Consider the following 18,848-nt stretch of genomic DNA (forward strand, 5'->3'; position numbering starts at 1 on the left):
AAGAGATTAAAAATTATACGAAATATTCCGTTGAAGAAAATCGAAGAGTCTCTGTGACAAGTTTGAATATTTTTTTCACGGAAACGACGACAATGTTTTAATCTGGTTCTTTCGTTGCACATCTAAAAACTATTAGAAAGTCCTTAGTTTGTTCTTTTGTTAAATACTTGTAGGAAATTTTTTATGTAAAATAAAAAGAACCAGAGGAAGTATTTTATTAGACGATATCTCGAATATTGGAAAAGAAAAAAAAGAACGTTCCGTCTGAGAGAACATTTTAGTACTCCGTAAGTTATATTTTATTCGGATCATTGCCGTGAATTTTTGTTGCAGATAATTAGTATGATTATCAGTTTCGTAGACAGCGGACGAACTTTTTACGATGCCGAACGAAAGTGAGCTAATTTTCATAGAGGCGACACGGCTCGAACAGTTTACAGCGCATTTCTATTTGCTCTGTCGGAGAAAGTCGATGGTGTCGGGGCTTATGCACGAATCGTTTTGCATCGTTTCGGGCTCGATCGATCGAACCGGACGAGAGTCTGTCCATTTTTATGCCCGACGAGTTGCAATTAAAATCGTGTCTTTTCTATTCTTGAACCCTGCGGGTTATTGACCAACAGAAGCATTTACATATGAAACTTCCTGCTTTGCGTCACACCGAATGAAAATAAAATGCTCGAACGAACCATACTTTCGTTCTTATTCTCACCTTCGTGTTTGTTAAAGTCTCTTGAATGCAAAGTTACGAGAAATCTATCAAGCAAGAAGAGAAGCCGTAGTTTCAAGGAAGAAACTATCTTTCTATATAACGTTGCTTAACATTATGGTGGCCAATAACGCCATTATCTATTTATATATTTCCTTAATTGCTTATTATCCCTACCGTTTTACGTGTATTCCGAATATTCGTAGTTACCGAACTTCTCTAAAAATACGACAAGGGATTTCGTTAATTCTTGACATACAAGCGACCCTCGCAGTGTTATTCAACTTTCTTTTAATCATTTTCGATTCAATTTATACTGTTCTTGACGTCGAAAAATATCTTCACACAAAGTTCGAACAAAATGCGAACAAAATTCTTGTCGACACGCACGATTTCTCGTTTCAATTTCACGTCAAAGATATCGAAACGTTCTAAACCGTCTTTGCTGGTTAAAACGAGACGATGAACGAGGTATAGAAATTCGATGATTGCAGCCGGATTAATATAATAAGTTGTCTATCGTTGATTTCATTTAAAAACGTACACCTCCTACAACGATTATTTTCACATACTCCCTCTTGATCGTTACGCAACATTTCAATGTGTTTCTGAGGGACGCGCATCTGATTTTTCTTATCGTACAACAGCACAGTTTAAAATACAATTAATCGATATTGCTGGAAGCGAGAATAATAAATTTTCGTAGCAAATCCTGTTCACGACACGAAAGCTACACGTGCAAATGATTACGTCGTCGGTATGGAACACGTGTCGCCTTCGGTAATATCAAACCTTACGTATACACACCGCCACGTGTCGATTACATCTCGTTCGTGAACACGCTTAAATTTTACCGCTTTTATCCGGCGCAAGAATTTTCTGCGCGCGATTAGTTCTCGTTTCGTGATCATCGAGCGATCATTGCTACCAGCACTGACGCAAGTGCACAGATAAGAGCTGTAACGACGTCGCGTTTTAGATACATTACACCTATCGAGAATATAAAGTAAGATTGCGGTTCTTTAACTGTCATTAAATACCTTTGACCGAGTGTTTACAATTTTCGAAATTACGATCGCGCTCGAATGCTCAACTTATCGTCGAACAGGTTTTCTCGAAATATTCGCGAAATATTAGAAATTCTCTAAATGAAACAATTTTTCAGAGTTCGCAAAGTTTACTTGAAAATTCATCTTTCAATTCTTTCTATGATCCTTAAACGAAAAAATTTAACAAATCAGTTAGTTTTTATCCTCTGACGCGTCTTAAAGATACTTTATCGGTGCGCATCTATCGGATGGAACATCTCGTTTGTAGCGCTCTGAATTTTTGTCCATTGTTAACGTTAAAAGTTAAACACGTGTTGGAAGGATACACCCTTGACCTAGAAAACCGTAGCCGTGAACGTTTCGACAAGATCGATGTTCGATTGGAAAAGATGGGATTCGAAATCGTTCAGTCAAGGTTGCCCGTTGGTCCATCGAAACGTGAATTCGAGCTTGTTCGCGCACGAACTTACGTAACACTGTTAATGGCATTCACATTAATTACATTGTTTGCACGTGGAACGAGCTTCAATTCGGATGATTTCGTGGAGTTGCGATGGTCAGAGCGATAAGAACTTTCGTTTGCTTCCGAAACTACGATTCCGCTTTCCATTACTTCGCATGGAATTGTTCTTTCCGTTATCCGAAATACGTAAAGCTCGAAAGAGACAACGTTGAAAATTCTTCGAGAATAATCTTCGATTCATTGATTAAAGAATTATTAATTAAAGAATTCGATGAATTAAAAAATTCAGATCGATTCTCCACTGCCGATTAAACAAACTTTTCTTTCTGTTCTGTAAAAACATCGGGCAGCTAACGGAGACAAAATGGAACAATTTTTTGAGAATAAATTTCCACAATTTCCGATTCAGATCGATCGCGTACGAAGCTTGGTTAATTAAAGATTCGTAGAAAATCCAATTCGATTCTCGATCGTCCTAATAATATTTTTCACTCGGTTCTGGAAAAGTCGGAAAAGAACGGAAAATGTTGCTAAGGTCCGAGGAACGATCTTTAATAATACAGCGATTTTTACCTTTTAAGCCGGCCGATTTAATGTATAATCACCGCTGTTTCGAGTCGCCTAACGACTTCCTCTTGCTTTGTTCCTAATAACAATGTAATTATTACGCAAAAGGCAGAAACTCGGTGAAACTCCGAACTTGCCCGATGGTGTACACGCCGCCATTGGCGCTCACCGTGGAAAAAAGACAATCTTTTTTTCTTATCTTAGAAAGTTATTCATCCTGCCACGACGATTTTGCGCGGACAATGAAATTGTCCCGCGGACAAACGCGAACGTCCGTCTTCGTTTCTCACTTTCGCATCCCGTCTTCTCCTACCTTTTCTTCGCTTCTGCCTCTAGTTGAATGGAAAAATACTCTGCTCACAATTTCACAAACGCTTTTTTTCCTTTTTATTCGCCTTCCTGTCCATTCTAAATATAACCTGTTCGTTTCTACGCTTTTTCTACCTCCTACTCTCTCGAAATAAATTAATGGCACGTTAAGAAGAGACGAAGAAGTGGATCATTAACAGTTTAATCTACTTTTCGGTATACCTTGGTGCAAAAGAAGAAAAAAAAGAAGAAAAGAGGAAGAAAAGAAGGCAGTCGATAGACCGTGAGGTTTTTACGTATCGAAAACGCAAAATTGAATATAGAACGGTAATTACGTAGTTTAGCGTGACTTACTTTGTAAAATCGAGAATATATTTTCTCAGTTGGATTCGCTTAACGTCGAGAAACTGAAAAAGACCGAGAGTCAAACAGTTAAAGTGGAAAAAAGAAAGCCAAGTTATCAAGAATGGCTATAACACAGTGCGAGAATGTATAAAATATCTAAAGTAGAATACTCGTTATAATCTTTTTGATAGATAAAATCTAGGTCAAGTACTATATCCTCGACGTCCAGAAAAATGTCAATTCGCATTTACAGATCCGCGGATCGACAACCGACTTATGTAGAATCGCCGCGCTTTAGATTCTCGCGTTTCAGAGATTATTGAAAAAATGTAATATTTCCATTGTTCTAGCGCGTCGTTGTCGATTGTGCGGCAAAAATCACAGTTGTTTACCTATACATATACACGGCCGGTTGTCGTAATAATATTCAGATTTAAGTTCATCTTGCTGCAGCCCAGGGGCGGTGTTTGGTCGATACTTCGAGGAGGGATTGGTTGGCAACGACCCAACCACCGGTATAATTCAACCCTCGGATTTCTGTCGCGTATATTATATTGGCTTCAGCCTATATTACTCCCCCAGCGATTACTTGGCTGACCGTTTCAAAATGGTGAACGCCTCTTGCGTGGAAATTTTCGATTCGATCTCTTTCTTAAAACGACGATAAATGGAATTATCATTGCCGAGTAAGCAGAATTATATTTCATGAATTTTTATGGAAGAGAGAATTTTTACTTGAAACGCGTACAGTCGCAAATATGTGCGATATACGTAGAGTATCGTTTAATTTATATTATTACGACACAGACTAATTATCAGAGTGCAGATTTTTATGTACATAAGAAGTCTCTCTCGATATGATTTCGATGATTCTTTCTAAATCTTTTCGTTCCTCTCCACTTTTTCAACGAAATTGCTTCGCAACTGGCTCGCTTTGCTCCGATTCGTTCGATAGAACGTGTATAAACGAAGTACGTAACACCGTGGACTTTTTTTCTGCATCTGTCAAATTCTTCGAAACTTTCGTTCCACCCGTTGTGAACTATAACTGTTAAACTTATTTCGCTGTTTTTTTTTTTTTTTTTTTTGTAATTATACGATAGCGTTACTTTTGCTACCGAGGAACAGAATTTCTAAGATATCGTAACTCTGATCTGTAATGGGAGATTTTTCCAGAAGCGAATAGATAAATAAATAAATAATTTAAAAAATTGGAATCTAGACGTTTGCTTTGCATACTAAATATCATAACTTTATTGCGTTGATATTAACGTTGATTCGTTTGTGGGAAACTTAACATCGTAAACGTGCACAGAATGCATATACAAACATATGTAAAATATGGAAGGCGTAATATTTGTTATGATACTCGGTAGATGAAATAAACTACGCACGTTCCATTCTTCTTGTGCTCTTAAAAGTATAAATTTCCATGAACATCCGCAGCTTAATCATAACAAATATACTAAACTTTACGATATTTCATATATCTTCGCGTGTTTTGTGCATTCCATGCATCCTTCGACTTCCAAATTTTTCACCAACGCGCAAAAATTCAGAATCCAATGATTATCGATAATTCGGAAGCTTGGCGATCGTCGAAGAACAGTTGCCCGCTTAAAATTCCCGATTCGTTCGCCCCGCTATATCGGGACTAAATTCCCGAAAATGTGTAACGCGATTATGCAAAGCGATCGATGTACTTTTAGACAGCGTTCTTTTTATAGTAGAAGAGCCAATTACGATTTTTCTCACGCGTTTCCGTCCCCCTACGTTCTTTCACCTTCGACGATGATTACCTGGGATTTTCCTAAAGAGCCGACCAAACAAGGAAAAAGAAGATAAAGACGAAGAGAAACTGGAACGTACGCGAATTTCCATATTACAAAACGTCAGTCTGTTTGAGCAGCTTCTAATTTCCTCCCGTTTCGCTCCAATTCCCTCGTATTCTTTTCTTCTTCTTTCTCTTTATTTATATCGTAACGTAGAAACACCGCGGAGTTATTTAAAAGGATAATCAAACACGCGGAATAGTTTCGTCATGTACGACGATAATTTATTAGCTGCATAGGAAATATGCAAATAAGGCAGTTTAGAACACGTTGTCGCGGATTCTCGATCGATTACGACAGGTTTCTCTTCAATCGAATTCCACCACCGTCTCTGGATGCGGTGCTTTCGAAACGTTTCGAGGAAGAGGTAGCCAGAAACTGTTATGCGGCTGCCCGTAAACAGGTTCGCATGAAAACGTAAACTCGTTTTAATGTCCGCCTTAACGCGTGTCCTTGTTCCGTCTTTGCATTTTTATAGGCATCGAGAGACATACAGCTGCACTAACGCGCCGATGCGATTCCTCGAATCTCTGCTTCAACGAACAAGAGGAATAATTCCATCGATTACTTCGCTGCACCAGAGTTTAGAGTTTGGTCGTCTGGTTTCGCGTTTCCTTGCGAGCTTCTTCACGTTCAAAGCGACGTATCTCCGCCAGCGAGTACGACCGAGTTAAAGACAGCTAACGAAACCCGAAATCGCAGATTCTAACACCGGAAGATCTGAAAATTAATTACTTCGCGAGCTTGGAAATCGAAAAAGTTCAAAAGGTTGAACGTTGAAAAGCTTGCAAGTTTGAAAATTGGGAAATTTGAGAGCTCGAAGAGTCGAAGATTTGAGATTTCGAAGGTTCGAGGATTTTTAGATCTGCGATTCGAAACACCAGACTTTTCAAGAATCTTTTTCTTTTCACCTGAATCTTAATCGAGGGTCTGACAATATTTCTCGCTGGCAGCGACGTGCAGCGAGCAGTTCGACGAACGGGCAACATGTTTGTCGGCCGGTCGTTGTTACGAACGTGATGACGTTCATTGATGGGTCGAGTTGGCTCGTACGATGCGTATTTTCGAACCGAAGTCTTAAAGGCGCCCTTACACTTGCTCCCTAGCATGAATGGCCGACCGGAAGCCACGAGTTATGACACTTGACATGGAGTCTTAAGCGCTTAAGTGTGGCCAAGCTGCGTGATCACATTGTATTCTTCGTACACAGGCGCTCGTAGTCGAGAAACATGGCCTGATTCTCCTCTGTAATTACCAGCCTCCCAGTAGGCTGACTTTATTTTTAATTTTAATCCTCGGGAGATTCAGAACCAGAAACAATTTTACAAAACAATTGTTCGACATTTTACGATTTTTGTCGAATTGAAATTAAGCTACTTAATTACGGATTCTTATTACGGCAAGCATAAATTATGCTGTTCGATAAGATATTTTTACCTAAATACATTTTTCTGCAAGTTTCGGCATAATATTTTAAAACAAGGAGAAAACGTGGAATAAAATTGTTCCATAAAACGCACTGTTTTAGAGAAAATTTGAAAGATCTATCATACTCGTGGACAAACTTTAAACGAACCAATTTTATTGCCCGCGTTTTACTCGTCTTCGCACGTAGAACAATCTCCTTCTGATCGTTTACTCGCGGCTAATCGGTAACTAGCGAAATTCACGAAACTATTGTACAAGCTTCGTAGTTCGACGGTGAAACTACAGATCGAGATTTCTCTCCGAAACCGATCGTCGATCGGACTTTTCTCGTCCGAGTGGAACCTCGTAAATCAGAAAGCAACGTTGCGGTGTTCACCATGGAGGATTTTACAGGGAAGGAATTTACACGATCGAAGAAATTCCGGTGCGATTGTACCGCGATGCACGTGTTCGTGTACGTTGACACTTTGATCCTTCGGCCGCATAGCCTTCCACCTCTAATTGGCCGTGAAATTCTCTCCCACTCGATGAACTCGCACTTTCTCTTGCATCGCGATCATTAGAATCCATAAGTTGTTTCCTAAGATTCCTAACATCGCGTATCGTTACTTATCGTTAGACTGCGAATTTTAATGGAAATTTGAGTTGTTACAGAGTAAGAAAAGTTCAGTAGAAATTTACTTTACTTCGAAATCGTATCGAGCGACTTATATCGTATATTTCGTACAGTTTTGCATATTACAAATTATTATTATTGCGTACTGTGCGTTTCTGCATCTCTAAATTTAACGTTACTTACTATTGTCACCAAATCGCGAATTTTAAAACGAAAACTTACTGTCTTTGTACAGGCGATTTTATTTATAGAGAAACAGAAGTTTGATAGAAATCTGCTTTATTTATTAGAAACTATAATTAATAGATACTTCACGTTGGATATTTTATATATATGTTTGCGTATTATTTACATGCTGTATTTTTGCATTTCTAAACTCTACTATATCTAGCTATCGTTAAACACTCGATGCCATGCGAATCGTTCAGAATAAAATTACAGCAGTTAATCGTTGAAAAGTAGAGATTAGCGACTACGTTACGAGCATTAGTTGTCTCAAAGTTCATTCAGCGATTTATCGTCATTCGACGTTTCAAAATAGTGGAGTTGATCGGTTTAGCTTCTCTAGGGATTCGCGCAACAAATCCGCCAGAAAAGCGAAGGCATAGGAAGACATAGGTTGATGGTAAAACGCAGTAAAATACGGAATTCCACAGAAACACAGAATTAGCGACTACATTGTCTAATGATTTCGAAATCAATCCCTTAACGCGTGTTCGGCCGAGAGACCTTTAAGAAGACCTCGAGGTGAAATATGTTCGTGCCTCTACGTTGCTTGTTCTCACCTGTAACGCCTCGTTACTCCCACGCGGATGTCTCTCTCACGGAATACCTGAATTACCTGCATCCTCGTTCCTAAACGCAGCTCGCTGCTAGAAATAACTCGGATACATAAACCAGGATACGTGTCGTTTCTCGCCTTTATTCGTTGACTTGACGAGCAAAGAGTCCTAACAAGGGAAGACTCTGAAACCATCGATTCAAAAAATTATGAAACTTTGGGAATATGCAGAGGATATTGCGTTACTTATTTCTTTTTCTGTTCAAATTCATCGTAAGAGGAAGAAATCGACACCTGAAAATGCGACTGTTCTCCGATATCGCGTCGCAACTCGCGAATTCCAAGAGATTGGAAAAAATGTTTCGGACAAAATTTACTCACGTTAATTAGGACTCTCATTTGGGGAGACGATTTATCAACGTTATAGCGAGTTATATCTCAAGATCCGAAGCAATTGGATATTCACTCGTCGATTTCAAGCCTTTAAAATAAATTTGCGCGACGAAAAGAGATTGCGTAATATCTCTACGTGTCTGCAAAGTTTCACAATTTTCAGGATTTGGGGATCTTTATCTGTAAGTATTAGAAGACGAACAGCAATTTTGTAGAAAATTCTTCTCTAATTTTCATCTTCTCTTACTTATCGCGCATTCGAAATACTTTAAACCTTGCAAGAATGGTTATTCGTTTTTTAATACTTATAATAACAAACGAACGTTTCACTATCATTTTCGATTGCATTAAACGATCGGCTAATATGTCGCAGACAATTTTTCTACTAAAACCAACCGACTTGATACTTGATTATTCTATTATTGTGTTGTGTTTTCACATCGTATACCGCAAGACACGACGAGAAGACGTATATTTAGACGAGATTCGCGTTATCACGATCTCATAAGATCTTTGCCAGATAACAATCGTAAGGTAGCAGAATGAAACATGGATTCTTCTCGTTTTACACAGGTCGGGGCGATTTCGTCGGAGGCATAGACAATGAGGCCCTGGACTTCTCGCAGTTGGAAGATTTCATCAACAGCGACAGCGAACAACCCGCCACGTAAGTGATATTTATCCTTCTACGTATTTATCTCTCATATAATTTTTTTTATATCTTCCAATTATTTTACAATTATTTTCTATTCCATATTTATCCAGAGCAATACAAATTTCCTATTTAAGAAATTGCTTAATTTTCGGTCAGAAGTTAATCATTTGATTATACTAGTTCGCGAAGGATATCTCGTGTTTTGTAGTGGATTTTTCAAAAATTTGGAAGCGGACGCTGACTGAAACGATAAACAGTTAAAAGATTGCCAAGGCGATGAATCGAGTTCGTTTTCAAGTATCGATAAACAAACTTGTAGCTTTTCACGCCGACGCGACGCGTTAATTATTTCGATGTTGCAATTAACAGAAGCTGAGTTTTCTGTTCGGCTAAGATTCCTTTCTACGTTTGTTACACGATGAAAATGTCGCGCTTTGATCGGACAACGCATTATTTTAAGTTGTCTTTCTCTCTTTTTTTTTTTCCTTTGTTTTAATCACGACGACGTTTGACTTGAACTGGAAGCCATCGTTAACGCCTACATCACAGAGACACGTGTGCGTGTGTAACAACGTTGTGCAAACAGAATCTCCATTTCCACGATTCGTCAGTGTGTTCGACTTATCAATCTCTTTGCATCGACTCTCATGAATTCTTCGATAAAAACGAAAATTCTACGTACATTTGTCTGTCAATTTTTGAAATATTTCCAACTCGTACAATATACTGCGACTAGATATACATTTTATAAAATACTGAAATCACTGACAACATACGTAAGTGTTCGTGCAAAGTAAAATTGTTTATGAAAAAAGTGGCTGGCAAAAGTATTCGTACCTTTTTCACGGCAAGCTTTTATTATTCATATCGCACCTGTTATATTAAACATTTTGAAATTTTATTAACGCTGTAATCTGACGCGACTGACGTTATCATATCGCAGGATATTTATATAATAGCGGCAGGATGTTCGTTGTAAAGTTATATTTAGCAAAAAATTAGATACACGGTATGGATAGTTATTTTAAACATATAAAAAATATTGCGAAAGAGCCGACACTTATTAACATTGTGGATGATTACACGTTTAAGTGGCTTTGCTGTCTCTGCAAAGTACATACTCGTCCTGAATATCTTGTAACTTCTGTATATATTTTCAGAAGCGTTAAAAATTTTCCAACATGATCATGACAGTTGGCTGTCATTACACGCACGTAATATATCCACGAAAAGTGCACGAGCGCTTCCGCCAGTCACTGCAATAAGAAATCTCCTACTATTTGCGTTTTCAAATTGTTACGTAAAACAAATCCAATAATTCGTAGAAAGTATTAGGTTGTCCGAAAAGTGTCTTTCTCTTACAGACGCGTCTTTTACGACGATTCATCTTTATACAAACGCGAAACCTAATCTGTCGAACGTTGTGATCTTTATTTTGATAGAACAAAATGGATCATACGTAACTCGATAAAATAATATAAAACGAGAAATGTTGTGCATCCATTATTTCCTTATAAAACGAAAGAAACTTTTCGGACCACCTAATACCATAACTATACGTATACACTTTGCGCGCGAATACCGAGAAAATGATAAAATAACACGAAAGTTATAAAATAATTGCTGGAGAAGTGTAAAACGATCTACAGCTAATTACTTCTCCAAATCATCGTATACCTACAACAATATACTCCGTGACTCGAAAATACTCGATCATCGAATACCCATCCGTAAATTGTTCACGATTTACGTATTTATCAAGGTTCCCCTGCTCGCCGTATTCACAGCTTACAAACGCCACACGCAAAATGACACTTTCATCCGGTGCATCTGAAAACATTCGATAAAAACAGATAATGGAAAACTTATGGCCGACAGTGTACACGTCTGCATAACACGCGTGTAGAAGAAAAAGGATGGTGCACGCGTGTGACAGACACGAACGTACGAACAGTCGTCGAGTACAGTCGTCGAACACAATAATCGTGTATGTATAGGAGAGTGCGCGCGTGTAGAAAAAGCAGACAGATATCGCGTGGTAGCGACCGCAGAGGTGTAATGATATAATGACAGAGACAGGCTGGACGGAATTGATGGAATCAGTGCTTGCCGTGTTAGGCCTGGTAATCCAACCTAACGCACTCGTCCCATTAAAGGCCCCGCGCTGATCTCAGAAACAGATTTCATTCACGGATCAACCGAATGGAAGCTCTTCACCCTTGATCCCTGTTGCGCCGCGGGTCAATGGGATTAAAACCGCTGGAAATTGTCTATTATAGCTTCCATTCCGTGTTTCATATGCGATTCTGTGCGACTTTCGATGGTGCGGTTGTCTCGAAATAAATTTCATTTGGCAAAACCAAAATTCATTTGGCAATCGAGGTAAGGTCGGTTGGGATTACGATAGCTGGAAAAATGGTCCATCGTAGCTTTCGTTTTCCGTGTTTCGTATATGATTTGGGGGGGGGGGGAGGATTTCGAAAGTTTTCGAGCCTTGGAAAATAAAGGTTGTTTAGGAAAATTAAACTTGAAGCGTGATCTCTTTTGCGTCGAGGATCGATCGAAACAGCTGGGAATTGTCTAACGTAGATGATTCCGAAGGAAATTTGGAACGTTTGACAGGACCTTCGAAATTTAGAGGGACAGCAAATTGTGAATCAAGTGATTCGTCGAAAAGGAATTTTGTTTGAGAGAATTAATCGAATGTCAACTGTTTGAGAGCGATCCCTGTCGTGTCAAGGGTCAATAGAGTTAAAACAGCTAGAAATCGTCTATTAAAGCTTCTACGTTGCGTGCATGATTTCGTAGAAAGTTGAAGAAGTTGAAGGATTTGTGTAAGACTCTAAGACGCTTGGAAACAGGCTATCGAGTACAATTTTTGTGGGCTTCTATCGCAGACGTAAAATTTGGATTAAATTGAGAATCTGAAGAGCGAGGAATTAAGAATCGAACGAATTAAGAAAAGACGTTAGATTTAGCTTCGGTAAACGATGTTATAATATCAACGTCACGATACTGTTTACTGATCGCCACGAACGAGAGATAAAATTCTTTCCAATAAACTGTTAGTGAGGAATGCATAAAAAAAGAACGTAATTGTTCTTGAGCCAAGAAGAAAATATTCAATGGTAATTGGTACAAGTTTCAAGGATTCGTGGATCTGAAATCGCGACAGGATAATTGCATAATTACGAGGGGCAATATAATCGTATCTATTATACAATGTAAATCCTTGTTTAGATCGTGTCAGGAAAACGGAATTCGTAGAAAAGTCTCGAACGGAAAATCCGAAAATCGGGTTTTCTCTTGACAACAGACAATCGCTAATATCGATAAGAATACATTGAAACATCGAGCAATTTGTTATTATCATCCGTTTATCGATGATAATTATTGCAGCCGTCGATATCGATTGATTCGTTAAGTTTGAATCGTTCTTTTCGAGCAGAGTATCCGCTTCGTATATCGAGCGTTAAAATAGGAAAACGATTTACTTGAAATAAACCTATAATTAATAAGACAAGAGTATGATTGGATAATGACCTATAGCGCATAATTCATTTCTTTAAACGATACGTTGGAAGATGCAAACGTGCGATAAATTCCTGCGATTCTTCCATCATAGGACCACTGTAAATCTACAGTAATATAAAGTAAAAAGAAACTTCTACGCTTCTAAATTCGTGAACTTTTGTACGAAACAGGCGACTATCCCGGTATTCTGATACCTCATAAAAATCGTAGCTTATGATATCTCATTTAATTAGCACGTAATGTCTCGCAATTTTCAATCTTACGATCAAATTCTCATCCAATTATGTACCATTCGTTCGGTCAGACTGAACGTTTATTTTTATGCTGCGATTGCACGACTAATTGTTTCACGGTAGATATTTCGCTGATACATTGGCGCATAATGAGAACGGGGGTGGAACGACGACACACGGTGGTCGTGTGGAGGCGGCAACCACTCAACAACCACCGTCTCGATTACCATCGCCGATTACCCAAAGTCATCCGGCCTCGAGTACGTGCACATCCGGTACCACCACTGTACCAAATGGCGCCGCTTACAAGGATCCGCAATCGTACGTTCACCCGTAAGTCGAGTTCGCCTAAGGCGAGGGCTAGAATGTCAACCTCGTGGATTAAGTAATTCGAAACCATTCACGGTTTAAATCCTTATAAATTGATACTCTCTGAGAATCATTTTTCTGTGCATGTAAATAATCTAACGGTCGCTATGCAGGTAGAATCGTTGCTTTCTTTTTTTTTCTTTTTTTAATGAATATTTATGCTGGTTCTTTTCTTTTTAATTTTATTTAAAACTACAGGCAATTTAACGCGATAGAAATCGGAAACGGTTATGTCACTTTGTAATGGTAACATAGAGAAGAGGCTATTAAGGAAATTAGAAATTTTGCAATAGCTAAATCATTCGTACTGATGTTCTAACATTGATTCATGCTCACGATTGGTAAGATAAAATTGCTCCGAATCTGAGGATTATTTAGAAGTATGAAACGCTTTAGCTGACTGCTTTGTTGTAGACATGCTTTGCCAGAAAGCCCACCGGACAGCGGCAGCGAACCACCGTATTCTCCGCCAGGTCACAACGACACACAACATGTACATTCACCGCGTAAGTTCACAAAATATTCTGTTAAATATTCAACGACGCTGTGTCCGATGTTCGATCGATAGATATTCCTACATTTAACTACGAGTCCATAAAAATATTCGAACTTTCTCTCTTTATGTATTAACCCCTTGCCTTACGATTTAAGTTCCAATAGCGCATGTCATGAGCGACAACATGATCGCTGACTAATTTTATTTTGCAAGCTGTTTGATAAATAATTACTACCAATTGATCATTGAACAAGAAAGATTTACTCTCTTGAAGTAAATGATAAATCAATAACATCGACGTAACAAACACGTTTCTCACACGATACCCTATGCTAAAAGGTTGAATGTTTCGTAACAATGATACTCGGAGTATATTTGGTAAAGATACTTAGTTAATATTTATGATGATATTCAGAATATTTTGTGAAAAATTGTCAAATACCATGCGCAATTGCAGATCAAAAGGTAGCTCTTCAGGAGATGCTTCTTCATCACCAAGGCAATCAGGCAAATTATGCACCAAATTTACTACCGTCCTCCCCGAGGACTTTAACATCTTCCACGGATTCGATGCTGCTAACTCATACAGTGCTGACGTCTCACCTCGGCCCAGGAACGCCGAATATCCAATCGCAACAGCCGATAGGTCAGACTTTAGTACCTCTGCCACACGAGCACAGCCCTGGTAACATGAACACGTTGTACTCGTCGTTACAATCGGCACCCAAGAAGAGAAAATTGAGCCAGGATGGTCTTGTCCATGTGAAGCAGGTGCAACGAGTAAAATTTTTTTACTGTCATGATTATACTAAAGTAATTAGATACTTAAGAAACTGTGATTCGACGACTACAGGAAAAGAATATAATAAAGTATATCTTTTGTTCGTTATAGGAAAGCGATATTACTTTCTATCGATCCGCGTACTATGTTACTAAAATTGTATTTTTATTTAATCTCCAGACTGGAAGAATAATTTTTCTCACTTCTTCTGAATCGCTCAAAGATCATCCATCATTTTTTACACGCAACACCTTGTAATTTCATGGATTTATCGTTTCATGGATTCTTCGATCTTTATCAACGTAACAGAAAAATTGTAGTATTGTTGGTATTTAAAATTGTACTTGATTGTTGGTATTTAATTAAACGTGTGAACTGAATTATATTTCCTTCCTGTGGTTTTTATTTCCGGATTGATCGTATTAAAATTCTACATCTTGGAGTATAAGTAGATAGACAGAGAATACAAGCGAAAATGTATTTTATGCCGGCAAATATTTTTTGTCAAATTCACATCGTGAAAGATGATTGAGAAAGTATCATTGACCGATCTGATACATTCTTATTTCTCCAGGAACCTGAACTGGGTACCGTGGAGCACAGTTGCAGTAGCAGCAGTGCAGTTCTCGATGGCGACGAAGTGGCAGACAATAGCTATATAGATGCCAGCTATCAGTGCATCCGATTTCATCCCTTTCAGCAAACTTCCTGGCACGTTCTATGCGATCATAATCTGAAGGAACTTCCAGTGCCTCATTACCGAGTAGACGCGGACAAGGGATTCAATTTCAGCAATTCCGACGACGCGTTTGTTTGCCAGAAGAAAAATCACTTTCAGGTATAAGAGTTTCAAAGGAATTTTACAAAATAACCGTTGAATACCATTTAGATTAAAAATATGTCGTTTATACGATATCATAGTATCAAAAGATACATGAAATATTCAAAGTATAGCGCTTTCTATAATATTCGATAGGTAAATAATCTACCCAAGTCTTACTCTTCTAACTATATTCTCAAACATGTGAATTTGCATAAAAATCCGCAATCTATATCATTCGCGTTACATAAATCACACTTTGGGTTAACAATATTTTTCTTGTATATTATTCGAGACAATGAAATCAACGAATGTAATTACATGAAATATCTTCAGATTACTTGCCACGCTCAGCTCCAAGGTGAAGCTATATTCGTTCGAACCGGTGAAGGTTTGAAGAAGATAAGCAGTTTTCAGCTACACTTCTACGGCGTCAAAGTTGAGTCTCCGACGCAGACTATCAGAGTGGAGCAAAGTCAAAGCGACAGGAGCAAGAAACCGTTCCATCCAGTGACGTAAGTACACAGACAAATTTACAACGATTCCACATGAATCGATCGAACAGTGTGCATTATTCTTTTTTTGTTTCACATTTTAATATCACACGCGATGTGAAAATTATGAAGCAAAAACGTTTCGGAATCTTTGGTGCGAAATTCTAGCCGCTTTCTCACGGAAACTATTAAAATGGTTACGTTACACTAAAATAGAGCTGCTTTCAGGGTGGAACTAGGCGGCGAGCGTGTTACAAAAGTAACCGTTGGCCGTCTTCACTTCAGCGAGACGACCAGCAATAATATGCGAAAGAAAGGGAAACCGAATCCGGATCAAAGATATTTCCATTTAGTTGTTGGCCTGCACGCACACACCGCTGACCAAGCCAGCTATCAGGTGGTAGCTCATGCGTCCGAAAGAATAATCGTCAGGGTAATTATATCTCTAATTACGATATCATCCAGATTCAATCTGCCACTTAACTTGTCGTAGAAACAAGCAGACGCGTTTTTATCCCTTTACGAGCTATAAATCTTACCGAAGAAATTGTAAAATATTTTTATTTCTTTAGCGAAGAGTAACAACTGTGTTAAATTCGCCACACCTCGATCGTATCATTCTTCTCCTATTTGTAAAGATATATCGAAGAAAAGGAAAAGAATTCGTCAGGATTAAAGACGATGTTTTCTGAAAATAGCCGATAGATAGACAAAGTTTTATAAAAAGCTATTAGGCAGCAATATTTTTTAAAATAAAGTTTGTCACGAAATGAAACGATGCAGGCAAGTAATCCCGGCCAATTCGAGTCGGAAGGCAGTGGCGTTGGCGCCGAAGGTGGTTGGCAGAGAGGAGCAGCACCGGATAGCGTTTACCATGCCGGCCGAGTTGGAATTAACACGGATAGGCCTGACGAAGCTTTGGTTGTCCATGGCAATATGAAAGTACTGTCATTTAGTTACAATACTGTAGCACAGATATGACGACTTAACAATGGAGCCATTGCTAATGAATAATGTTCACAGGTGACTGGCCATATTGTCCAACCCAGTGATGCACGAGCGAAACAAAACGTACAGGAAGTGGACACGCGTGAACAATTGCGAAACGTGCAACAGTTGAGAGTAGTTCGTTATAGATACGCGCCAGAATTTGCACAGCATTCTGGTTTGGGTATCAAGCAGCAAGAAGACACGGGTGTCATAGCGCAGGAAGTACAGCAGATATTACCGGAAGCTGTACTGCCAGCTGGAGACATTGTCCTTCCAAATGGCCAGAGGATCGAAAACTTCCTAATGGTGAACAAGGAGAGGATATTCATGGAGAATGTTGGTGCTGTAAAAGAACTGTGTAAAGTAAGATGCTCATCCAAACTTTTCATCCTTCAACTTCTTTTTCTTCTATCTTTATCCTCTACTTATTATTCCTATATCTTTTAATTCCTTTAGTATGCTTATTTTTCGTGATTTTTATTTGAACTCGTCGTCAGACGGTGTGCTGAGATTTTGTGAAATTCGTCAGGTAACGGATAGCTTGGAAACTCGCATAGATCAACTGGAGCGAATAAACAAACGGCTGGCGAAGCTGAAGAGGGGCGACAGTCTGAAAAGTTCGATTAGTACAATCTCTAGTATATCAAGTAACAAATACTCATCCTCTATCAATAGTAAAACTACCGTACAAGGTAAAGGAAAGAAGAGCGAGCGGGAGGACGAACTTCTGTGCAGTAATAAGTTTATCCAGATTATCATTGTTATACTTATCCTTATTATGGCGTTTTGGTAATTAAAATTTCTTACATACAACTTGTATATGCTCTTGTACTAAACAAATGACTTGAGTGTTTGATCGAGTGTATTTGAATTTCAGCTTAGTAGCAATGGCGACGTTATACTTCTTAGAATATCAGAAACGTAGCAGCCTCGAGTGGACCGCGGTAGCTAGCAATGGAATGCTGGCTATAAGACCAGTTCATCCGTCGACAGCGTCGAGTACGCCTAATTACGATCCTCGGTACAATTCGTTGTTAGATAGTACATTGTCGTCTTCGTATACCAAGCACGGATCCCATAGTAGAGGCTTGGACAGTAGTTTGTCTGTGAAAACCAACGCGTTCTCCACGCAGGCGCCTCATACGAAACAACAGCTTTACTCTCAAGAAATTACTTGGTATCCTATTAGTCATTCTGGACCGCAACCAAAACTTGAGAAAAATAGGTTTGTAATTGTTAATAATTTTAATTATTCCTTGCTTTATTATTTACTGATAACTATTAAAAATTATCGATGTAAGCAATTTACAATATCCTTTGTTCCCTTCAAGCTTGAGATATTTCAATGTGTTAAATTATTTTAGCGAATTTCCTGGAAACTGGTTGGGTAGACATGGCGCCGGTGCTATTCCCAGTAACGTGGATGAGAACGATCAAGGATCGGAAGTGGACTCGTCTCTGAACAAAGGTCCAATTCCACTAGGTAGACCGTCGAATTGTCCCAGACACTTTAGCGAGTTTGAAAATCCCTGTCAGGTAACATTTTCTCGAATCGAATCTTTTATTTTGTCTTATTCCTTTTAATGCTTGTATTTTAAATGCATATATATTGTGCTTTAGATATTCTGTTGTACAGCCAAGATTCATCAATTCGAGGATCCTCAACCTGATCATCCTCCGGAGAAGAAATCAATCTGTAAGTCTCATGTTACTTTGTCTCTAAAATTTTTTTCCTGGATAATATTAAAACGACGCAATAAGAAATACTTTCCCGTTGATGTGCGTAAACAAGAAATTCCTATTTTATTTTTTAGCAGATCACATAGAACAGCCATTGAACGTGTACGAGGAGAAGCGTAAAATAAGCAAAAGTTTCCAGAATGGTATCAGCCCGTCTGATCCAAGCACGCAGACACTTGTAAAAGAAGTAAGAGAAACATCAGTTAATGTTTTATGTTAAAGATCATCTTCGATAGCGTAAGAA

The 18,848-nt window shown here is 38.6% G+C and overlaps 1 protein-coding gene across 6 annotated transcripts in view; it reads left to right on the forward strand.

Moving 5' to 3' along the window:
* LOC122573960 (myelin regulatory factor-like protein) overlaps positions 1–18,848 on the forward strand; it is a 67,462-nt gene that overhangs the window by 43,297 nt on the left and 5,317 nt on the right. For 2 of the 6 annotated variants that reach the window (XR_006318843.1, XM_043740999.1), the window contains exons 2-15: positions 9,066–9,159; positions 13,038–13,247; positions 13,698–13,789; positions 14,237–14,559; positions 15,135–15,398; positions 15,717–15,895; positions 16,091–16,307; positions 16,658–16,816; positions 16,898–17,227; positions 17,394–17,653; positions 17,742–18,089; positions 18,229–18,400; positions 18,485–18,560; positions 18,679–18,791. Coding sequence is in view for 5 of the 6 variants with exons in the window: in XM_043740999.1 (XP_043596934.1) it covers positions 9,066–9,159; positions 13,038–13,247; positions 13,698–13,789; positions 14,237–14,559; positions 15,135–15,398; positions 15,717–15,895; positions 16,091–16,307; positions 16,658–16,816; positions 16,898–17,227; positions 17,394–17,653; positions 17,742–18,089; positions 18,229–18,400; positions 18,485–18,560; positions 18,679–18,791 (2,837 nt within the window). In the remaining variant the exon portion in view is untranslated. The remainder of the gene's footprint in view (positions 1–9,065; positions 9,160–13,037; positions 13,248–13,697; positions 13,790–14,236; positions 14,560–15,134; positions 15,399–15,716; positions 15,896–16,090; positions 16,308–16,657; positions 16,817–16,897; positions 17,228–17,393; positions 17,654–17,741; positions 18,090–18,228; positions 18,401–18,484; positions 18,561–18,678; positions 18,792–18,848) is intronic. The other 4 variants (XM_043741000.1, XM_043741003.1, XM_043741002.1 and 1 more) reach the window with 4 other exon arrangements.

Source organism: Bombus pyrosoma, linkage group LG12, assembly GCF_014825855.1.
Source record: "Bombus pyrosoma isolate SC7728 linkage group LG12, ASM1482585v1, whole genome shotgun sequence".
In the NCBI taxonomy this organism is placed as follows: Eukaryota; Metazoa; Arthropoda; class Insecta; order Hymenoptera; family Apidae; genus Bombus; species Bombus pyrosoma.